At 42.7% G+C, this 25,539-nt stretch overlaps 1 protein-coding gene across 6 annotated transcripts in view; it reads right to left on the bottom strand.

Annotated features, from left to right (window-relative positions):
• SORCS2 (sortilin related VPS10 domain containing receptor 2) overlaps window positions 1-25,539 on the bottom strand; it is a 1,263,434-nt gene that overhangs the window by 295,487 nt on the left and 942,408 nt on the right. For all 6 annotated transcript variants that reach the window (XM_033949940.1, XM_033949949.1, XM_033949957.1 and 3 more), the window contains exon 5: window positions 24,106-24,179. In XM_033949940.1, coding sequence (XP_033805831.1) covers window positions 24,106-24,179 — 74 coding nt within the window. The remainder of the gene's footprint in view (window positions 1-24,105; window positions 24,180-25,539) is intronic.

Below are 25,539 nucleotides of genomic sequence, written 5' to 3'. Positions count from 1 at the left end.
CAATGTTTAAATTTTTTGGTAAATAAATTCCAATGATCCATTCATAACGTCATGAGCAATTTTTCTATCTACAGATGCTTGGTTTTGCATTTCTCAAAACTGTGAATTTGTATCTGCAGAGACAACATGCTTCTTCATAACACAAATATAAAATATACAGAGTTGAGAAAAAAACCTTAGCCCCATTGTTCCTTTGCAAATTGATATATACAGAATTAACTCCTTACCTCTTAAGTGCTTAGTTTATATATCTAGAAAAGGAGCTAAGTGTCAGGAGGGAGGGGCAAGCAGTAACAATGAAAGTAAAACTTTTTTAGCAGAATACTCCACAAGTGTTGGGATCTTTGTGTACATAGCTTGAGGTTTATCATATTATTCTCTCTTCAGAGGAAAAAAACTATAATGGTAGCAGGCTATAAAAGAGACCCAGTTTGGAAATATTTTAATGAAGTTCCTCTATCTATGGGTTAGGCATGCATGCTTGCAAAATGCAAACACTGCAACAAAGACATGCAAGGCCTGGTGGCCCGAATGCTGGGATACCAGGAACCTTGAATTGAACCAGAACTAGCGCAGCAAGGAAGCTTTTATTCTGTCTTGCAATTGGCTTAAATCTCTCAAAGCAAAGGGATCCTGAGGAAGACATAGTGTCATAACACGGACCGTATTGGGCACTCTTCTATCATACTGCCTGTTTCACATTGAACATTTGATACATTTTTGAATGATTGCTCAATAAAGACAGCTTTCATTTTTACTTTTATTTGCATTGGCCTTTTTTGTCTTTTCCTGTGTTCATCTAGGTATCATATTTTTGATCCAGTGTCATCCTAGAGTATGTGATACCTGGAGCCGATCATTTTTTAAACACCCCCATATAAAAACATTTTTAGTAACACCCCCCTCCCGCCCCCTTGGTATGTCACTGCCTGAGGAAGGGGATTTTGGTCTCCAAAAGTTAGTTTAAAAAAAGTATTAAAATTAATCCAATATAAAGATTACCTTATTTCCATTTTCTATTTATAAATGTTCATCAATACAGCTACAATACTACTTTATACTAAAGCAACAAAAAAAAATATTTTTTCTAACTATTATCATCTCTAGTTTCTGCTTTCATTATCTTCTCTTCACTCTCCATTCTATTCAGCGTCTACGCTCGTTCTCTGTCCCTTCCATTTTTCTCTGCGTTTCCACTCCCTCCCCATGCCTTGGCATCTCTTTCTTCTCCTTTCCTTCCCCTCTTTCCCACCCAAACTCACCCCATGATCTGGCATATGCTTCCCTTCCCCATGCCCTGGGATCTCTCTCCTCTGTTCTCCCTCCATCTCTCCTTTGCCCTCCGTGTGCTGGTATCTTCTTTCTTTCCTTCCTTCCTTTCCCTCCTTACCTTCCCTCCCCCCATGCCCTGGCATCTCTCTCCTCTCCTTCCCTTCCCTCCCCCCATGCTCTGGCATCTCTCTCCTTCCCTTCCATCTCACCCTCCCTTTCCATTCTCTGGTATCTCCTCTCTTTCCTTTCCCTCCCTCCTTTTTCCCTGGTCTGGCATCTCCTTTCCTTCCTTCCTTTCCCTCCCTCCCTTCCTTCCCCATGGTCTGGCATCTCTCTTTCCTCTCCTCTCCCTTTTCTGGTCTTCCTTCTACCTCCCTCCCTACCTCTCCCCAATTAGGTACAGCATTCCTGCCCCTTCTTTCCCTTCCCCTCTCTCTCTCTCTTTGTCACCCCCCAGGAAGCAGTGCAGTATTTAGAACTCACTACTCTTGCTGGCTTTGGGCCTTCCTTTCTGCATGTCCCGCCTATTTCCTGTTTCCGCAAAGGCAGGACCCAGCAGAGAGGAAGGCCCAATGCCGGCAAAGAGATGAATTCTGAATGCTGCCGCTGCCAGAAGAAGTTCCCGAAGTTGGACCATGACGCCGGCCCTTGCTCTGAGCACCCTCTTATGGTTTGCACCCAGGGTGGACCCCCCCCCCTTTGGTATGACACTGTTTAGATCCACTTTTCTTTGTGCTATTTAGGTCTGCCACCAGTGTTCCCTCTAAGCGGGCGGGTGTTGTGAGCAAACTTTTTTCACCGTGAGCCAAAAATATCGGGCGCCAGCAAGTTATGAGCCAACTCGCCCGATTCTCCTCTCGCCGCCCTGCCATCTGCCGTACGCCTCTTCCGATCGTGCGCTGTGACGAGAAACGTGTGCGCTGCGATGTAATATTTTGTGCGCCAGCGCACGCCAGCGCAGCTTAGCGGGAACACTGGTTCAAATGGTTTTATTTATTTCCCCAAATTTATTTTTGTTATACGCATTGAAAATATTTGATATTGCGTTTAAATCAAAATCTCAATAAACTTGAAACGAGTGCCCGTGAGATTGTGGGAGGGTTAAATACTCAAAACTTAGAAGTTTTTGCTACGCCAGCTTTCTGGTATCTTTACATACAGTGGCGTACCTAGCATATGTAACATCCGGGGCCCATCATTTTTTGGCACCCCCCCCCCCCATCTGTAAGAAAAACATGATTTTTAGTAACAAACCACACGTCACACATGAGTACCTAGGAAAAGGCAGCATCTTACATATTGCAGTGAGCAGTACATCAATACACCCATTGTAAAACTAAACAAGCCAGACCAGCACAGATCAATCCTACACCGTCAATCCTAACAGAAAACCATGTCTTTCGAACACACAGAACACAGAAAACACCTTCGCCTAGTAAGGAATATGTAATCACAAACTAACCCCTCCCTCTTTTACAAAACTGTAGTGTGGATTTTAGCTACGGAGGTAACAGCTCTGATGCTCATAAAATTCTGAGCATCAGAGCTGCTACCACCAAGGCTGGTGCTAAAAACGCTTCACAGTTTTGTAAAAGGGGGGATAAAATAAAAATACATAGACAAAGGTTAAATTGAACCAGCAAGAAGCTGGACTCTGCATACAATGCTTCACAGAAACAGTGACACATGTCTCCTAAAGCAATAAATAAATAGAAATTTTTTTCTACCTTTGTCTTCTGTGGTTTCTCCTTTCCTCATCTTCTTGTAACTCTCTTCCTTCCATCCACTGTCTGCCGTCTCTCTTCCCCTATATGGCATCTTCTCTCCTTCTATGCCCCTTCCAGAAACTGTATGCCTCCCCCTTCCATCTCTCCTTTCACCCCATTGGTCTGGCATCTCTCTCCTCGCCTTCCCTCTCCCACACCTCTCCTCATAGTCTGGTATCTCCCCTTCCCTGATTCTCTGGCATCTCTCTCCTTTCCTTTTCTTCCATCTTTCGCTCCCCCTCCATGCTCTCACATCTCCCCCTTCCTTTTCCCTTAGACTGGCATACCTTCCTCCTACGCTCCAAGCCCTGGCATCTCCTTTAATTCCCTCCCTCATCTTCCTTCTCCCTCCAGCTGGGTACCGCAACACTCTTCCCTGCAGCTCTGCACTTCCCCACAATTGCCATGCTTCGGTTCCTCTTCTTCCTTCCTTCCTCCCCCCCCCCCCCCGCGGGACCCTGCGGCACCATCAACTCTTACTCCCTCTAATGTCGGCCCTGCAGCTCCAGACTTCCTCGCACCTTCTCCCCTCCCCCTTTGGATCGCTATTATTTTAAATGTTATAGCCGCGGAGCTGTATCCATCAGTGGAGATGTCTAACCTCGGCCTGCCCCGGAACTCTTACTGCAGCAGCCTCCCGTCTAGGCAGGAACAGGAAGTCACTGTTGCAGTAAGAGTTCCGGGGCAGGCCGAGGTTAGACATCTCCACTGATGGATACAGCTCCGCGGCTATAACATTTAAAATAATAGCGATCCAAAGGGGGAGGGGAGAAGGTGCGAGGAAGTCTGGAGCTGCAGGGCCGACATTAGAGGGAGTAAGAGTTGATGGTGCCGCAGGGTCCCGCGGGGGAGGGGGGGGGAGGAAGGAAGGAAGAAGAGGAACCGAAGCATGGCAATTGTGGGGAAGTGCAATCCCCCCAATGCGTCCCCTTACCTTACGACGCGTGTGTGCGCTGTGAAGAGAAACTTTGCGCTGCGATGTAATATTTTGTGCGCGAGCGCAGGCCAACGCAGCTTAGCGGGAACACTGTCTGCCACATAAACTCACTAAAAGATTACAAACTTCACAAAACTCAGACATTAGGCTACTGGGAAATGCCAAGAAATTTGAATGTTACCCCTTTGTAAATAAAGTATCATTGGTTCCCTATGCTGTTAGATCACAAGGCTCTTTGTGACAAGAAACCAGCTTATCTGAGTAGATGGATGATTCTATATACAACTTCCAGATGTTTAAGATCTCGTCAAGATTTTTGATTAGCGTCGCTTCAATTCAAAATGGCCCACTGGGCCATTACCTGAGAGAGAACATTTTTCTGGCTTGTTGTGACTCTGGAATAATCTTTCAAAAGAAATTATACCAGAAATAAGCTATAAAAAAATTCAAAATTTTGTTGAAAACATTATTTTAAGCAGACCTTAGAAGATTGAACATGATTTTCAATAAGTGTGGTTAAATATGACTTTTAGGCATACTGATTTTCTCCTAGGTTGAATGTGTCTATGGGTGTCTATTTTTATGTAATTCTTATAAGAATGTGTGAGTTAGGCTTTTCTGTCTAATTATTGGAGTTCTTTTCAACTAAAAATAATATGTTTTTATTGTAAACTGCCCTGATCCAGTGAGGCTGGGTTGTATATCAAGCTTTTGAAATAAACAAACACATGAGACTCTCACAGTTTAAAGGCATCTGGGAATTCAAAAATGTGATTAGCACAATGAAAATAAATTCAGATCAGATCCACTGGGAGGCCAATGTAATAAACTCTACATTAGAACAATGTACTGAGCTTCAGCACACAGTAGTCTAAAGCATGCGTGAAAAAAATCTTTTACTCCCAATTGTATCTCAGCACCCCTCACTAGTCAACCATGGAACTGACAAGCTGTCTACCTTTTCTTTCAGACCCTCTTTTATATGGAGCTCCTGGAACACAATTTCTCTAGAAAATGCTTCAAAAAGTCTTTATTCATTAGGGGTTCAGGAATGATCAAACAAGGTAGTTTTTTATTCCTTTTATGCATGGATTTTACATCTTTTCCTTCAACCTAAGCAGGTAGGGCATTCTAAGCTAAAAACCCTAGCCTGATGCTGTTCTTCCGTCTTTACAAACACCACAATCAGGCATGGTATTTATAAGCTGAGATGCTAGTTTTCCTTCGCCTCCAACATGTAGGAAATATGCAAGCTGAGGCCGACTCCTATCCCCTTCAGCTGCTGAATTCACACATAATTAGGCTTGCAGTTCAAAGCCATGACATTTCCCTCATGTTAAGATCAGTAGCTTCCTTAATGCCCTGGGGGTCCATAATTTATTCTCCTCTCTTCCCTTTCTCTAGCCCCCTTCCCGGGAATCCAGTTAATGTCCATGTCTGTTCTCTCTCTCCTGTTCCCCACCACCTCCAGGTCTAGTATTTTTACCTCTTCCTTCTTCTCCTGTAAGTCCCACATCTTTTCTGAGAGGAGAGGAGAAGAGGACATTTCTTTCTGAGAGGAGAGAAGAAGAGAGGACATTTCTCTGGGCAAGTATACATTATTCTGCTCTGTGCTTGATAATTTTGGGGATAAAAGCTAAATTGTAGGTTCCTTTATAAAGACAATCTACATCTTAAAAGAGCAAATTTTATTTAGCTAGATTCTGTAGTGTAAAAGTCTTTAATAGTTTTATAAGTTTTTAAACTTTAATTTTCTGCTAGAGATAGTCTCTGGCAAATATAACAGGGTCTGGCTTACTGCCTGTTTTACAAAGCTGCGCTAGCGGCTGCCGTGCAGCAACAGCCCCAAAGCCCTTTAAATCTCTATGGGCTTTGGGGCCGTTAGCACAGGGCAGCTGTAGGGATATTTCCGTATTCACACCTGAAGGTTAGGCCTCCATGATGTCATCAAGCCTGAACCATTGTTTCAAGAATATCTCTCTGCAAGCAACTTTCCAGGATGCATTTTGCAAGAAGTAAGAAGTACACTGCTTTACAGTTTCTGCCTGATGCATTATGGGGATGTACCCGAATGTTGCTATTCAAGGGCATTCATCTGTGCTTTAATATTGGGACAGTGTGAATCTTGAAGAAATTATTCTGTTCTTATCTGTCTAACGGCCCTGGGTCTTCCAGCATATATGATACTTTATACAGAAAGGCTATTCATCAAGTTCTGTTTCTGGATTGGTCCGAGGAAGTCATCTGATGAGATTCAAGAAAAGAAAGGTGCTAATTAATTAATAATTAGTTAGTCTGTGATAAGGTCCGGGGAAGCTCAGATCTGCTCACAGATGTTCTAATTGTAAACTTTTTCTTTTAATAATTAGACCTGTAAGTTACCTCGTGTGATTCTCTGCCTAAGAGATAGAAATTCGGACATTTAAAAACTGTTCTGAACTTAGCACAGATAAACGGAACTTATTGCTGATGATTTATAGCCTCATCAAGGATTTTCAACACGTGTAACTTTTACAACAATATTCCTGACGTCTTCCAGCTGACACGAAGTTTTCTCTTCCACCTAATCGTGCCGGAGAGGCTAATTAAGGGTGAGCATACGGAAATTACTTTTATTAGCTTGGGAATTAGATAGGAATCATTGATAAAGGTAAAGGGTTGAAAAGTTACCTGGGTGATAATATAATCATTTGCTAATCAGGGATTGTTATTATAAGGAATAGTGTGTGTTTAACAAGAAGTTTTACTTAATTGTCTAACCATTAGATTGTGATAATCATGTACTGAGTTTCATTTGTGTAATTAGATATTTTGAACAATATTTAGAATCTGCAGCTGGCTTGTGAATTATATTTTTCTATTTTCATAATAAAGATATTTCTCATTAGCCTGGGTTTGTGTCGTATAATTAGACCATGATATTTGAACTTGAATAAAAGGTTATGGTTTTCTCTAGACCACTTAACAGAAACGTAACGTGTTTATAATACTGCTAAGTGAACCATAAATCCTTCTACAGATTTTGGGGGCTCGTTTGCCGGGATATCTAGGTTTCTAATTTACGACTGTAGCTATGTCTGTGGACACTGAGACTCAGATTTCGTGGCATGCTCTTGAAAAAGATGTTTTTCAGAAATTAGCTGTGCAAGTTTTAAAACAACAAGATTCTGATGTGTATTTTTCTGACCTTGTTCGTTTATTACATGCTGATATAGAGGACTCTAATCAGGCGTACTGTTCAGTATTGCAGCGTCTCCTACATGCTCGTACTAAGCCTACAGGAGAAAATTATTCAGAGCTCATTTGTGCATTGTTTGCTTTTAAAACTTCTATTTCTGCTAGTTTATCTCAACAACGTCAGCTTCAGAGTGATTTATATGAGCAATTAGAGGATTGTAAAAATTCTTTGCAAGCAGAACGGACTCGTAATGATTCCCTTGAACTGTTAGCTTCTAATTGTGAAGATCAACATTCCGACTTTGATCAGGTGATGTCTGAGTTACGACATCAATGTTCTGAGTTGAATGCTGAACTTGAAAGTCAGAAAAAAAGTACAGTGGATATCTCTTGTGTTAAGTGTACATCTTTAGTGACGCAACTTAATACTGTCCGGGCTCAGAAGGCAGATTTACAAGTCTCTTTATCTACTTGTCAGAAAAATCATGCTGAGGTTTTATCTAGGTTGCAGAATGAACTTGCAGACGTAACTTCTGCTTATGTTTGTTTGGGTGAAAAGTTAGACGCTACCGAACGTCTGTCTAATGATAAGGCAGCCCGTGCTGACAGGCAATTATGTGCTTTACAAGCGGACTTTGTTGAGTCTCAGAACCGACTTTCTGAAAGTAAGTTACAGGTCACAAAGCTAACTGACTCGTTATGTCAGGCAGATGCTGATAATTTGGCTCTGCGCCAGAATGTTCAAGATATATCTTTTCAAAGAACTACGTTAGCTACTGATGTGAAAGTTTTACAAGACAAGGTTGCTACTTTTTGTAGTGAGAGGGATATTCCAGCTCCCTTTCTCCCTGTGTCACCTCTTCATTCTCCTAAACCGGCTCCTAGAACCGTCTTTCGTTCTTTTTACAGCTCTAGTGGGGAAGGTGGGTACAGGAATTCGCAGGAGTGTTCTGATTCTACTGCAGATGACTTGTTGCCTAGTAACAAACCCTGCCCTGAGAAATTAGTGACACTAGCTGACCGCCCAGTGCAGCAACCACGCCCTGTAAGGTCTATCTCAAATTCCTGTGACGTCACTGAACCTTCTGACTCTAAACCACGCCCGGTAAGGTCATTTTACAGTGAGCCTAAACAACCACCAGATGGCACCAAAGCACCAGACATTTCACAACATGCTCCACAAAGGTCACAGCACAATACTGAAACAGTGAAAGAAACTCAAAAGAAAGGAGGTAGTTATACTATACCACCCTATCACGTACAGATAATGAAGATGTTTAAACAAATGATAGAACCTTTTAGAGAGGGAACTAAGCTAACTATTGAAGCACATCTGGCCTCAATACATGAGTTCTTTGAAACTTATGCAGTGACAGAGGACAGTGATAAGCTTTGTTTACTCCGTTGGTCCTTTGCTTCTGAGTGTTCTGAGACGTTGCGATCCATCATCACTGGTACTTCGGATGTGTTAGAGGTGGAACAACAACTCAAAAGACGTTATGGTACATACGCTGATTCCATTGAATCTCGCAAAGCTGCATTCCATTTGCGTTGTGGACTCCAAGAAAATCCCCGTGAATTTGCTTTTCGTCTGAAACGACATTTCTTTCCAGACAGGACTCCTTCTGAGGACGAACTGGAGTATGGAGAATTCCGATCTCTCTTTGCCAAAGCCTTGCCTGAATATATGAGTGTGGTTGTGGCTGGTATGAAAAAGGCATCTTACTCATCGATCTTAGCCGTAGCCGAGGATTTCTATGATCATAAAGTCAGGGTTCCTGCAGGCCCATCTGAGAAACCGGTGCCCAAAGCACGATCGAAGGAACCTAAGCTGAGTGTATGCGCAGTTCAGACTTCACTTGCTTTGGAACCTAGTAGCTCTGTAGTTTCCACTCCAGGACCTGTTTCATCTCGTCCAGCGGACCAGACTTCCTCTTCTGATGCACCACCCAATAGGGATGGACCCAAGACACAGAAGAAGAGACGGCCCAATAAGCAACAGAAGCAGAGTGACCTCAGTGTGATAATGGAACAATTGGCTCAGGTGGTGGATCGTATTTCTGCCCTGGAATTGACTTCTAAACAATTGGCAGCATCTGTCCCCGCGAGAAAGGAACAGACCTCAAGGAGAAAGGATAACAATATCAGTTACAGGCCTTCTGGAACTCGAGTGGTCAAGTCTGTAGTAACTGACACCCAGGCTTCCATAGTAGACGACCTGGATGACTCACCCGAATTGTTAGAGAATGATACCGCATGACTAGTCCGAGAACCAATTTCTCCACCCACTATTGTATCTTCTGTCCAAACAACATCTCCTGATGCTACACAAGACATAGATCTGGTACAATCCAGTGAATTATCTGAGAACACCGAGTGGCTTCCTTCATGGGATTCCATTAAGTCACACAAGTATTTCTTGGGTAGGTTAACGCCTATGGGTCAACGGTACACTATACCTTTGCTTCTCCAACAGGTTTTGTCTTGTCCCGGTTTACTTGATACGGCTTCCGAAGTGACTTTGATCACTCAGGGACTATTCCAACGTTTGCAGACTACCCTGGGTACCCAGAATACACTGTTGATTGTTCCCAGTGATTTGTCTTTGGTTGCATATGGACATCAGAACATTGAGACAGTTGGTCAAACTTGGCTGACCTTGCAGTTAGGCAAAATGAATGTTAAACACCCAGTGATTATTACCACTAGTCCAGGCGAGGAGTTTTTGATTGGAAACGATCTTTTGAAGAGATTGCGGCCTATTTTGGATTACGTCCAAGAAGTGGTCTGGGCTCAGGTGACTCGTCCCCTTCCTTTTGGAAAGGTACCAACTACACGCCTTCCCCAGGTTACCAGTACTGTGGAACGAAACGATACTTCAATTCGAATAAATTTCCTGCGTTCAGCGGATCCACACATTTTGGAGCTACGGTATGCCAATGTTCCAGAAGGGGGTCCCACAGACCGTGAGATTGTCAGCGTTCCCAAGGAACAAATATCTGACATTGTTCTCCAGGCTGACCATTTGGAGATTGTTCTGAAGTCTACGTTCCCCGTGCCAGATCCACCTCAAGAGACTGTCCAAGACACGACCTCATCTGTTTCCAGTTCTTTGACCTCTCATCCTCGTCTACTGGCTGTACTTCACCAGGATGATACTGACTTGTTTGTTGATGTTCACCTGCACGGTTCTGTCCCAGTTCAAGCTCAACTGCTACTCCAGAGTGACATCTCCATGATTAGTGAATCTTTTTACTGTCAACTTCAGCGAACCACATCAGTTCCATTTGTTCGTCGCCACTCTACTCACCTACCTATACCAGGTCAGGGGGTCAAGCCTCTTGTTGGGGTTTGTAGCCTTCCGCTGACCCTGGGTTCTAAGACTTTCTCTCATCACTTTTCTGTGGTGAAAGGCCTATACACATCCTTGTGTTTAGGATCAGAATGTCTTGTTCGTCTAGGAGTCTACGTTGATTTGGTGAACGGTGTGCTTTGGAGCAGATTGCAAGGCACCCCGGTAGAAAATGTGGACCTGATGGATGGTCTGAAGGCTGGACAACTTCTTCCTCAAGTTTGTGAAGTGGTTTGTGCTGAAGACGTCAAGATTCCTGGCCTTGTGCAGGATTTTGCTCTACCTCTTCGTTTGACCCATGGTCAACGCATGCTCGATGATATTGGCTTTTTCAACCCGAATACCTCTTTTCTCGAGCATGGTCTTTCTCTAGGTGCTTTACCATGTCTTGAAGTACCTACCTCTTCTTTCCATGTATTGATTGTCAATGCTCAACCTACGGAAGTCTTTCTCTCCGCTGGAGAACATTTGGGTTTTCTAGTGGGTGAATCTTTTCCTGATGTTGAGGTAACATTGCCTATCATTGGCAGCTTGTCTTCCATTGTTGACCCCTGCCAAGGGGGGGATATACTGGACCATATTTTTACCTCACCTAAAGGACTCATTTCACTGGACTTCCTGTGGCCATATGATGCAACGACTTCCCATGTAACAGTGGAGAATGATTTTTTGATTTTATCCAGGAAGTTAGCTCTGTCTGACCAATCTAAAGCGGTGAATGCCATTGATTCTTCATCTTTGCAAGAACAGATTGAAGACCAAGTGGAAATCTCTTCCAACCAACCTTTTTCTAAGTTTGATGCTATGGTAAAGGAACAAGTGGATCTAGCTGATGCGTGCTCTTCTGATGAAGAAAAGGCTCAGTTCACACAGTTGTTGTACAAGTATCGAGATCTTTTTGCAGTGGATTCTTATGACACTGGTCTGACCGATCTACATGTGACCAAGATTCCTACGGATCTCCACAGTAAGCCCGTCTTCGTACGTCAGTATAAGATTCCTTTGGCCTCATATGAGTCCGTGCAAGAGATACTTGATACCCTGGAAACTAGGGGTATCATTAGGCTTTGCAACAGTACATACAACTCACCCTTGTGGCCAATCCTGAAGAAGAATAACAGTTGGAGAATTGCCTTGGACTACCGACAGCTAAACAAGCGGGTACCCTTGTCTAGGTGGCCTATGGCCCATCTTGACCAGAGCTTGACTACCATCAAAGGAGCTAAGTATTTTACCAGCTTGGATTTAGCTTCTGGATTTTGGACAGTTCCTGTACATCCACCGGATCAATACAAACTAGCATTTACCTTTGGGAAGAAACAGTACACGTGGAATAGAACACCTTTTGGTTTTTTGAACTCTCCAGCTGAGTTCAACATATTTCTCCATAAAGCCCTTCCAGATGCGGAAGCTCGAGGAACTCTAGTCTATGTGGATGACATCCTGATCAAGAGTCCCACCTTTCAGAAACACCTGGAAGAGGTAGAACATGTGTTCCAACAATTGCAAAATGCAGGAGCTAAATTGACCCTTGCCAAAGGTCAATGGTGCCGAACATCTCTGAATTATTTAGGGTATGACATTTCCTCTGAAGGTCTTCGACCACAGAAGAAAAGGATACAGGCCCTACAACAGTTAAGGAAACCTACCAATTTGACGGAACTTCGTTCATTTTTAGGAATATGCAATTATTCTCGACAGTTCATAGATCAGTATGCAGAGATCTCTAGACCCTTGGTTGCCTTACTAAAGAAGGATGTACCTTGGACGTGGGGTCCTGAACAGGAAAATGCTATGCAAAAGATGAAAGAGCAGCTTAGTCGCTTTCCTTGCTTGTCCTACCCCGAGAGTGGTCGTGAATTCTTCATCGACCTAGGATTCTCCAAACACTCTATGAGTGCTGTCCTGTACCAGAAATACGACTCTGACAAGCGTGTGGTGGCCTATGCAAGCAAAGGCTTCACCGATGTAGAGAAGAAGTATTCTGAATGTGAGAAAGCTCTACTGTCAACTGTTTGGGCTCTTCAACATTTTCGGAGTTACATCCAAGGAGAAAAACTCATTGTAGAGACTTGTCATCAACCCATTAGTTTCTTGGGTAGTGACAAGATCAAGACTGGTCGTGTCTCCAATAGCCGAATAGTCTCATGGACTTTGGCTCTCCAAGGATGGCCTTTACAGGTAAAGTATGCACTGAAACATCGTAATACAGTAGCCCAAGGGATAGCAGAATTACATGATTGTACAGAACAAGATTTTCTTACAGGTATACCGGAACCTGATGTTCCACCAGAAGAGGAGGAACCCCATCGTCATCATCTTTACGATGAACACCTATGTGCCAATATACCTCAAGTCTACGTAGATGGCTGTGCCTTCCACCAGACCTCGACCCATACTCTGGTCGCAGGAGTAGGTGTAGTGTGGAATGCCGACACACCTATGGAAACCTTGAAGTATAGATTGGGTGCTAAAACCAACCAATACGCAGAGATTGTAGCAGCCTTGGTCGCTGTACAGTCTGCGGTACAAAAGGGGATCCCAGAACTGATTATCTGTACAGATTCTGATTATGTGCGTCAAAACTTTGTGTCTCACTTACCCGTGTGGAAAAAGAAGGACATGTTAAATTCCAAAGGAAAGCCTGTCCATCATGGCGACTTGATTCTAGCCTTAGATCAATTGGTACGAGACAATGACATGACCATCTACTGGAAGAAAGTGAAAGGTCATGCTAAAGTTAATAGTCATGACAAGATCGGAAATGACCTTGCGGATCAACTGGCCAAAGAAGGTGCTTTGTCAGGTGAACTATGGCAATGCCCTGAAGAGTTGTTTTCGATGGTACATGCTATTACTCGACGCCAAGCTAAACAGGTAACTGAAACACCTGTAGTGCAGTGGGGTAATGATATCCCTTCCTTTGATCTTGTAACCGCTCAGAAGACCGATCTTATCCTGGGAAAGTTCTATAACTTCATACAGAATCCACAGGATCATCCATTGTCTGAAGACGATCAGAAGGATGAAGAACTTAGGATACTCTACACCTCCAGAGAGAAATTTTCGATTCATCAGAACCTGCTCACTCGGACGAGTAAGCATGGTATTGTGCAGTGGGTTGTACCCCGTGCATATCGAGGAATCATGTTGCAACATGCCCATGATGAACCTTGTGCAGGACATAGAGGTGAAGAAGTTACCTATGAGACACTGAAGCAAGTGGCCTATTGGCCTCATATGCGGCAAGATGTGCAGTTATATACGAGAGGTTGCTTGACTTGTTGTCAATTTCAACCCTCTACACCACTTCACCGAGCACCCTTGAGAAAGAAGGGTTTGGTCATGCCCTGGTCCGACATCCAGATTGACTGGATTGGCCCAGTGGTCCGTTCCTCCCGAGGTAATAAGTATATGTTGACTGTAACTTGTTTGTTTACAAAGTGGATTGAGTGCTTGCCTGCACCCAATTGTACGGCAGAGACTACCGCTACCTTGTTACTGAATCATGTGTTCAGTAGGTGGGGTTTGCCCATGAGAGTGGACTCAGACCAAGGATCACATTTCACTGCGGATGTGATGCGACATATGTGGAAGATGCTCGGAGTGAAAAGTAAATTGCACATAGCTTATCACCCTCAATCATCGGGACAAGTGGAAAGAGTGAATCGTACTATCATCACGATCCTGAAGAAGTACGTGTCTACCTCTGGTAAGAATTGGGACATGAAGTTACCTTTGGTACTGATGGCTATTCGTGCCACGCCTCACCGTTCTACGGGGGTGACGCCTTTTGAAATGATGACAGGTAGAGAAATGACATTACCAATTCATTTGTTGTATAGAACTAATGATGTAAATCTTTCCAGTGCTACTACTGCTCATGAATATGTCACCCATTTACGTAAACATTTACAGGGTGCATTTTCCTTTGCCCAGAAAAATCTGGAAATTGCTGCTAAAGGTAGAAAAGCCTATTATGATCATAGGACTACCACAAAGGAATACCAAATTGGCGACAAGGTATTCTATTACAATTTTGGCAAAACCAAGGCCAAAGAAAGTAAATTTTTGCCAAGTTGGCATGGTCCATTCCCTATAGTGGAAAAAGCTTCACCTGTGGCTTATCAAATTCGCATCAAGTCAAATTCTCCAGGTGCAGATGTCCTTAAATGGGTCCACATTAATCAACTGAGACCATGTCATCCCAGTAAATTTGCCCAGGATGAAACCATTGTTGTGATGAAGACATTAACCTAGCAACAGCCTAGGCTGTTCTCTCTCTTTTCTGTTTTTCAGATGGCGAAACGAGTTCTGCCGATGCTGTTCCTGGTTGTCCTGCTGATTGGCGTTGGTACCAAAGTAATCGATCCTGGTCCGCAGTCCCGTGTTGTCCTTCAAGATTCTCCTGGTTTCTTCCTCTTCCCGTTCCAGATCTTGCTCCAGACCATCTTCTTTCGATGTTTCTCTTTTCCATTTGGACTCTACTCCTACTGAAACTGAATTGGAAATCCTGGATGTTTTCCGTGGACATCACATCAACTTTACTCTTGAAGTGGAACAATATTTGATGACAAAGCCTTCCCACACCATTGAACTGAAAGTTGATAACGATAAGCTTCATATTGAGGACTTTCATATTGGCTCCTCCAATGTACATGAAGTTGTTGATACCCGCAGTATTGATCTTTTTATCACTGTTGTTATTCCAATTTTTGCCATCCTGTGGGTTCTCTTATTTGAGTTCTCTGTTTTTGCACTCTATGAGACCATCCGGATTAGACGTCTTATTCGACAGAAACCATCACATACTGACTTAAGAATGCATGATTTCATTGCGGCTATGAAAGAGTAATTTTGCTAGCCGTATTTTTGATTATGATCTTTCTGTCTTAACTTTTGCTTTGGCATACCTTTTGTGCCTTGCTAAGTAGTTATGATTTTTTGATTTTATCATATATTGCCATTATTCAGTGATTTTTATTATCATTTATTTGGCTGGGTTCATATATTATGCCCTTGCCTTTATGATTATTATCCATTGATTATTGATATCTTTGATTTATTGCTGATTTATATGGTATTGCTTATGTTTATGCATTTTTATATCACCTTGGGTCTTGTCGATCCTTTCCTACTTAGTTAGGTTGAAGGTGAAATAGACTCCATTGAAGTTATTTCTCCTCCAAAAGGGGGGACTGTAGGGATATTTCCGTATTCACACCTGAAGGTTAGGCCTCCATGATGTCATCAAGCCTGAACCATTGTTTCAAGAATATCTCTCTGCAAGCAACTTTCCAGGATGCATTTTGCAAGAAGTAAGAAGTACACTGCTTTACAGTTTCTGCCTGATGCATTATGGGGATGTACCCGAATGTTGCTATTCAAGGGCATTCATCTGTGCTTTAATATTGGGACAGTGTGAATCTTGAAGAAATTATTCTGTTCTTATCTGTCTAACGGCCCTGGGTCTTCCAGCATATATGATACTTTATACAGAAAGGCTATTCATCAAGTTCTGTTTCTGGATTGGTCCGAGGAAGTCATCTGATGAGATTCAAGAAAAGAAAGGTGCTAATTAATTAATAATTAGTTAGTCTGTGATAAGGTCCGGGGAAGCTCAGATCTGCTCACAGATGTTCTAATTGTAAACTTTTTCTTTTAATAATTAGACCTGTAAGTTACCTCGTGTGATTCTCTGCCTAAGAGATAGAAATTCGGACATTTAAAAACTGTTCTGAACTTAGCACAGATAAACGGAACTTATTGCTGATGATTTATAGCCTCATCAAGGATTTTCAACACGTGTAACTTTTACAACAATATTCCTGACGTCTTCCAGCTGACACGAAGTTTTCTCTTCCACCTAATCGTGCCGGAGAGGCTAATTAAGGGTGAGCATACGGAAATTACTTTTATTAGCTTGGGAATTAGATAGGAATCATTGATAAAGGTAAAGGGTTGAAAAGTTACCTGGGTGATAATATAATCATTTGCTAATCAGGGATTGTTATTATAAGGAATAGTGTGTGTTTAACAAGAAGTTTTACTTAATTGTCTAACCATTAGATTGTGATAATCATGTACTGAGTTTCATTTGTGTAATTAGATATTTTGAACAATATTTAGAATCTGCAGCTGGCTTGTGAATTATATTTTTCTATTTTCATAATAAAGATATTTCTCATTAGCCTGGGTTTGTGTCGTATAATTAGACCATGATATTTGAACTTGAATAAAAGGTTATGGTTTTCTCTAGACCACTTAACAGAAACGTAACGTGTTTATAATACTGCTAAGTGAACCATAAATCCTTCTACACAGCCACTAGCGCGGCTTTGTAAAAGGAGCCCTTAGTCTTCATTACCACCCTACCTTCCCCACTCCTGACCATCTCTAGCTTATTTCTTTACTTACAGTCTTAATTAATAATCAGTTATTCTAATTTGGATAACAGGAGAACTGTTTATTACATATTCTTATTAGATTTCATTACTTGCTAAGAATCAAACACTAAATAAAGCATACAATGTAATCCTAAGGCTCTCTATACTCATTTAATATTTCTAGTATACCTTAATAAGGTTTAGTTAATCAGCTCAATAATACTAAGATGCAGACAGTAATCTAGCAGCATGAAGGGTGCAATCCAGTCTTTGCACTGAATGTCTCATGTATGATTATCTCCCAATTGGTAAGAAGTTATATTTGTATGCTCATTTCAAAGAGCTCCTAGCTCTCAGAAAATGAATCCATTCCCTTGAGACTAGAGTGGCAAACTTGGAGGAGCAGAGGGGGACAGAGCGGTATATAGAGGAGACCTACAGGGACATTTTAGAGAATTCCCCTCTCTATTCTGGCAGCCCATGGGCTGCCTTGGAGGAAACATAAGAAATGCCTCTGCTGGGTCAGACCTGAGGTCCATCGTGCCCAGCAGTCCGCTCACGTGGCGACCCACCAGGTCCAGGACCTGTGCAGTAATTCTCTATCTATACCCCTCTATCCCCTTTTCCAGCAGGAAATTGTCCAATCCTAAAAGAAGATCATCACCCTGGTGAAGTAGGAAACAATCCTATAGCCAGGACCTGCCCACAAGGGAATGTAATATACTCTCTCACTGAGGATGTGTCTCCAGGGGCTTCAGCCCAGGAAGGAAGGAAGGTTTAGGACAGCTATTGTCATTGGTGATTCGATCATTAGGCATTACTCTTTAAGCGTACTAATTCTTCTTTTCTTGTATTGTACCCATCTCTCAAACTGTTTTGTAATGTATCTCCTGTAGCAACCTTGTACTGTACTAAATTGTATCTCTTAAATTGTACTGTATGTCACTTTGAACCTATTTATGCATAGTGCGACTCATAAATCCCAGATTAGATTAGATAGATAGCTGGGTGACAGGTGGACATTGAAGATTGTATGATCACTTGCCTACTTGGTGAAAAAGGTAGTGGACCTCACGCGTCACTTAGAATTTTAGATAGTGCTTGAGAGGAGTCGGCTGTCTTGGTATATATAGGTACCAATGACAGGAAAATGTGGGAGGGAGGTTCTGGAAGTCAAATATAAGCTCTTAGGTAGAAAGCTGAAATCCAGATCCTCCAGGGTAGCATTTTCAGAAATGTTCCCCATTCCATGCTCAGGACCCAAGAAGCAGGCAGAGACAATGGTACATAAGTACATAAGAACATAAGAATTGCCACTGCTGGGTAAGACCAGTGGTCCATCATGCCCAGCAGTCCGCTCATGCGGCGGCCCTTAGATCAAAGACCAGTGCCCTAACTGAGACTAGCCTTACCTGCGCACGTTCTGGTTCAGCAGGAACTTGTCTAACTTTGTCTTGAATCCCTGGAGGGTGTTTTCCCCTAAAACAGCCTCCAGAAGAGTGTTCTCGTTTGTATGGAATCTATCCCCTTTTAACTTTAGAGAGTGCCCTCTCGTTCTCTCTACCTTGGAGAGGATGAACAATCTGTCTTTATCTACTAAGTCTATTCCCTTCATTACAGAGATGAAGGATTTAGATTTGTTAGGAAAGAGAGACCAACTGATTTTCACACCAAAATTCAAACTGGTGACTAATGAACCTCCCTGCCTTATTCACCTCAAGCCCCAACCAATCAGGTTTGAGGACCTACTATATAAAGATAAACTGCAGACTTCACAGCATAACCTAAAGAAAGCCACAGCATGATGGCTGACAAGATGCAGTGAGACCTGGAAACCTGCAACAAACATGGTGCCAGCTGTAGAAACCCTGAGAGAACATATAACCCAGCTTCACAGGGAGAACATCTTTAAACTCACCAGAGACTTTTCCATTCTATGCATACTTAGGACTGATCTTTTTGAGTTTGGTGGGGACTGCTCTTGCATTTGGCATGAGCAGAAAGTTTTACCCCTCATCTCTACCTTGCTGCCTCTATATGACACTGATATATTACCTTCGTGCACGACCTCTAGTCCAGAAGCAAGTTTCTTTCTAGTTCTCCAGCCTTCCTCCTTCCATTGTCATGACTCCTTTACTCTTCCTCCTGCTATTAACCATCCCCAATCTCTCCCCTTTCCCCAAGTCACTGAACCCCTTATCACCACACTACTCACTCTTTAAACCCATTGCCTTCCCCTTCCTCTTATCCACTACCCTCTTCTCTGGCCTAAAGATTCAACACCTTCTCCCTCTCATTTGGTCATTTCCTCTCTCCCTGTGTACACCTCACCTATATCATAGTAGCAGGTCTCCCCTCACCTCACCCATATCTTCTTCCTCCTTCTCTTGATCTCTGCTGAGGATATCAACCAATTTACACCCTACTCTTACAGTCCACCTTACTCCTGCAAGTCCACTTGCAATACCACCAACCTTATTTCTATTCCTTTCCTCCCCTCCTCTTCCCTGCCCTTCTCTTGTGCCCTATGGAATGTCCACTCCATTCCCAACAAACTTGTCTACATCCATATAAGAACTGCCATACTGGGACAGACCAAATGTCCATCAACCCCAGTATCCTGTTTCCAACAGGGCCAACCCTGGTCCCAAGTACCTAGATAGATAATTTCTTGATTTCTCCACCTGCTTGTACTAGCGGAGACCTGGATCCACCGTGATGACTTCTTCAGCTGCTACCCTGTGCCATGGAGGCTACCTTTTCTCCCACACGCCTCATCTAGTTGGTGAAGGAGTAGGCTTTGGGCTGCTGTTCTCACCTTCTTGCAGATTCCAATCCCTTCTTCCACCACAATCTCAATGTTCTCCCTCCTTTGAAGTCCATTACATCTGTCTATTCATTCCCCTACCTCTCCGAGTAGCAGTCATCTACCGACACCCCCGATACATCCCACTCTTCCTTCCATACCAACTTTGATTCCTGGATCTCCTTCTTTCTTGAGCCCTCATTCCCTTCCCTCATCCTTGGTGATTTCAATATCCATACCAATGATCCATCCAACTCCTTTGCTACCAGGTTCCTTGCTCTAACATCCTCATTCAATCTCCAGTTGTGTTCAACCATCCCTAAAATGGATGCTGTCTGGACCTAATCTTTTCCTCCAACTGCTTGATCACTAACTTCTCCAATACCAGCCTTCCCCTCTCTGACCATCACCTGCTAACATTCACAATTCATCATCCCACCCCCCAGACCCAGCCAATCACCACCAATATGTTCAGGAACTTTCAGGCTATTGACCTTGGAGCCCTCTTCACCGCTGTTTCATCCCTCTCCTCAACTATTATATCATACAAGACTGTCAACAAAGCCATCCTTTTCTATAATACCATTCTCTCCTCTGCTTTAGATACCCTCACTCCTCCAATTTCACGCCCTTTTAGGCATGTCAAACCCCAACCATGGCTGACCCCCTGCATCCATGCACTCCTGTGCCCGGGGCTGACCACTGTGCTACATGCACCCCTGTGCCCGCTTCGCCAAATGTCTCTAGCTTAAATCCCATGTGAAAGCTGACTTCACACACTTCAAATTCATGCCAATATCATTCCAGTCTGCCCTCTCACTTGCCAAACAAAAATACCATACCCACTTAACCACCTCTCTTAGTTCCAACCTTCGCCATCTCTTTACCATACTAAACTCCCTACTCAAAGCACTCTCACCTCCTATTCCCCCTTCAATTTCTCCCCATACCATGAGCTCTCAAACAGGATGTCTCTCCCTCCCCTCCTTCCATCTGTCCCTACTGCTAACCTACCAACACCTGCTACCCTCGCCTCCTTCTCTTAGATCACTAAAAAGGAAATGCACATCTTCTCTCATCCTCCAAATCCACTACCTGCTTCTTTGATCCGATTCCCACTCACCTACTCAGAGCTCTCTCTCGCTGTCATCCCTCTCTTATGTCACATCCTCAACCTATCGCTCTCCACTACAACTGTCCCTGATACCTTTAAACACGCCATTGTCACACTCCTCATCATAAAATCCTCAATAGACCCCACATACACCTCCAACAATACCCCATCTTTTTCCTCCCCTTCTTATCCAAGTTGTTCACCGCTGTTGCCTGGACTTCCTTTCATCCCAAACTATTCTTGATCCACTTCAGTCAGACTTTTACCCGCTGCATTCCACGGGAACCACCTTTACTATAGTTTCTGATTACCTGTTCCTGGCCAGATCCAAAGGCCTCTACTCTAAACTCATCCTTATTGATCTTATGCTGCCTTTGATACTGTTGATCACTGCCTGTTCCTTGACACGTCGTCCTCACTGGGATTCCAGGGTTCTGCTCTATATGGGGAGATCAGTTTTCTTCTTATCTCTCCCATCACACCTTCAGTATATGAAACAGTTATTCTTTCTCCACAGCCATCCCTCTATCAATTGGTGTACCTAAAGGGTCTGTCCTGGGACCACTCCACTTCTCCATCTACACCTGTTCACTTGGAGTGCTGATCTCCTCCCATGGTTTTCAGTATCATCTATATGCTGATGACTACCAGATCTATCTCTCCATACCAGACATCTCTACTACAACTCAGACCCAAGTCTCAGCCTGTCTGTCTGACATTGCTGCCTGGATGTCTCACAGCCCTCTAAATTTAAATTTTTAATTTAATTAAAGTTTAATTTTAATAATTTATATTACGCATATCCTACAATTCTATGTAGACTACAAATTATTCAGATTCTCAAGCATTTTTCCCTAAGTGGCTCGGTGGGCTCCCACTCTATCTAATATACCTGGGGCAATGGGGATTAAGTGACTAAAACTGAATATGGCTAAAATGGAGCTCCTCATCTTCCTGCCTAAACCCACCTCCCCGCTTCCCCCATTCTCTGTCTCTGTTAACAATACTCTCATCCTCCCTGTCTTGTCTACTCGCAATCTCGGGGTCATCTTTGACTCCTCTCTCTACTTCTCTACCCAGATATAACATATCACTAAAACTTGCCATTTCTTCCTCTATAATAATATTACCAAAATCCAATCTTTCCTCTCTGAGCACACTACCAAAATCCTTATCCATGCCCTCATCACCTCATGCTTAGATTACTGCAACTCGCTATTCTTAGGTCTTCCACTCTGCCATCTTTTCCATCTTCAATCCATCCAGAATTCAGCTGCATGACTCATATTCCATAAGAGATGCTATACTCACATTACCCCTCTCCTAAAGTCACTTCATTGGCTTCCCATCCATTTTCAAATACAATTCAGACTCCTCTTACTGTCCTATAAATGCATTCACTCGACTGCCTGTCACTACCTCTCTTCACTTATCTCCCCATATGTCTCCCGCTCCTGTGAGCTCCACTCCACTGGGCAAGCTGAGACTCTAGAAATATAATATTCATACAAGATTCATTCACATCCAATGAAGCTGGTTACTATTCTCCTCAGTTGTTCAATTCCCACTTAATTAGACTTGCAGCTCAGTACCCTGACATTTTCCTCAGCTAAGCCCACTAGTCTCCTTTGTCGAGAGCCTTCATTGAAGAGCGACCAAGTGCTGTTCTGCAGAGTATTTCTTCCTGCTATGCTTTTCTTTGTTTACAAAAGAACCCAGGATATTGAAATCCTTTACAACTTCCATTATATTGCCTTCAAGCTCAAAATCTTCATAATTTTCCATGTTCATGATCTTCGTGCTTTTCTGAAGATAGCTTTGTCATAAAAGTGGAACAGGTAATCCTTGCCTGATGCCACGTTTTATTGGAAACCAATCGGTGTTGTTATATTCTGTTCCCACTGCAGCTTCTTGATTTTTGTAGAGGCTTTTTATCAGCCGAGTTATACCCACTTTTAAATAAACTGTTTGTATTTTGTGATTGCATATGCTTTTTTAAGATGGCTTTGAATTGTAAAAATATCTTCTTAATCCCACATATCCTCTGCTATAATCATTAACCCCCTTCCTTTACAAAGCCATGCTAACATTTTTAGTGCAGGCCACCGCGGTAACAGCTCCGACACTCATAGAATTCCTATAAGCATCTGAGCAGTTACCGCCCCAACCAGCTCTAAAACACTAGCGCGGCTTTGTAAAGGAGGGTGTTAAATGCTATAAATGTTTGTCATATTGTTGGGTTTTTTTTTCCTTTTTCAAATAATTGTCTGTCTTAATTCTGGTCCTAATTAGCTTCCACTGTTTTCAGTTCCACATCATTTAAAGCAGACCTTAGACGTGTGGGTGTAAGAATATATGGAAAGCCGTTTTGGGTTTTTTTTTTTTGTTACAAGTTGGTACTCTATCACAATAAACCATTATCATAGCTCTTATAATTATTAGGTCCTGATGCTTTCATTATATTTGTGCTTTTGGACTTAGGTTCAGTATTTAGACCAAGAAAACCCTGGTATAAATGGGGGGAGGGGTGCCTAAGGTTATGATGCCTACCAGCGTTCAAGTCTAATTTATGTGACAACAGGTGCGATTCTATAAACGGTGCCTAACTTAAGACTGACATGTACTATGTGCCACATTCCTTGGCAATTATGTTTTAGGCACCGTTTATAAAATCAGGGCCAAAATGTGCACAAGTACCTGGCATTAGGCCAACTAGTAAAAATGGACCCTAAAATGCACCAGCACATAATCTGGTCTGATATACAGCCGATGCCTTTGCTATTTTTTCTCATGTTGACATATAAGAACAAATACTAATACGCACATTAAAAAATATATATTTGCATTTTGAGATAATACAAGTTCTCTCATAATCAAAAGAACTCTCCCCCACAAAAAAACCCAACCCCATAAATTACTCTCCCAAGGGAGATACAACAAAAGAACAATCAGAAACTTGGTGAATTAATAGCCCACATTATGGGAGGGAAGAGAAATGGGGTCTTTTATACTGCCTTTTTTTGTAGTTTGGCATTTCAAAGCTGACATTCAAAGTGGTGGGCACTGGAGGATTAAGTGACTTGCCCAGGGTAACAAGAAGCAGCACTGGGATTTGAACTCAAAACCTCTGGGTGCAGAGGCAGCATCTCTACCAGGGAGCTACATTTAAATGTCACAAAACTGGCTCAATATCCTAAAACTCTACTACAAACAACCCACACAAAATATACTATTTACTATGCTCCTGCAAAAATGTCTCCAGTTGTGAGGAGATATAAATATATGCATATCTTACCAGAATATATGATCTTTTGTCACATGCTCTTGGAGAAGTATCCATTTCTTTCCTAGGTCCATTGACACATATAGCTAGAAGAGTAAAATAATATTATTATTAATCTATTGTTAAATACTTAATAACTAAGGGGGGAGAGGGAATTAGTCAATGTTTGCTACTGTTAAGGCAGGCTATTTTAGCACAAGGTCACATTGCATAAAATGAGTCCCTGTGCTAAAATAGCATGACTTGTGGTAAAATAACCCATCTTAACAGTAGCACACATTGATGACCCCCCCCCCCCCTAAAATTACAATTACAAGAAAAGACCCACAAATACTATTAAATGTTAGAATCTAGTGCCTCCTGCTGGACACTTGCAGCAGTAACAGGCAGTTTACATTCTGAAACACAATTTCTCCAGGAAACACTTCAAAAAGTTTTTATTTATCAGGGGTTCAAGAATGATACAAACTGAGTAGTTGTTGCTTTCTTTTATATATAGGTTTTACTGGGGGGAGTTTCCTCAAGAAGTAGTGAATTGGCAAACTTGGAACTCTATGAGCGTCGGGAGCAGCACGGGCCATTCAGCGCGGCTCCCCACGCTAGAAACTACTAGTGCAGTTTAATAGAAGAGGCCCTAAGTCCCTGGCCTCATACTGCTCTTCCGACTTCACACATATCTCAGACAGGCAAAGTATTTGCAGAATGGGTCCCCAGCTTCAGACTGTGCTTACAGCTTGTAAACTTTACACGTAACTCACACAGGCAGAGTCTGGGCAAGCTGAGACCCTAGAAATATAATGTTCTTAAAACGTTTAGTCACATACAACATGTGGCAAATAAGCAAACTGAGGCTGATTACTATTCCCCTCAGCTGCTCAATTCCAACTTAATTAGGCTTGCAGTTCAGTACCCTGACATTTTCCTCAGCTAAGTCCACTAGCCTCCTTAGTGCCCTGGCTCACAATGCAAAATTTCTCCAAAGACAAGGGTACCTACATTTTGGGACCTGTTTTTTTTTATGTCAGTGGGGTCCATGCACTGCGGCATGTCAACAATAACTTGAAATTCCCTTCCCTGCAGAGCAGCATCTTCCATTAGGCTGGGCCTCTCTGCAGCCCAAGGAACTATGAGGGAATCCCCTCTATGCTCTTTAGCTTCCTCCCAGGAGAACCCACCATTCCTGAAGCCAGGAAGTAGGTCCTGATCCTTCCTCTTGTGGGATTGGACTCCCTGATAAAAGTCTGGAGTGCTTTAGCTTCCTCCAAGGGAACTATGTGTCCACCCCCCCTCCCCCAAGAACTTTCTTCCTTTCTCTCTTAGGCTATAACATTGGGATACACTAAATCACAAATGGAAAACCAGTCCTCTCCTAGGTAAGTATAATGCAAACAAGGACTAAGGAAAATATCATCAAAATAGAACTGAAACTGTTTAGCTCTCAGATGC

The sequence above is a fragment of the Geotrypetes seraphini genome, chromosome 1, assembly GCF_902459505.1.
Source record: "Geotrypetes seraphini chromosome 1, aGeoSer1.1, whole genome shotgun sequence".
NCBI lineage: Eukaryota > Metazoa > Chordata > Amphibia > Gymnophiona > Dermophiidae > Geotrypetes > Geotrypetes seraphini.
This window is presented reverse-complemented; position numbering and strand designations above follow the sequence as displayed.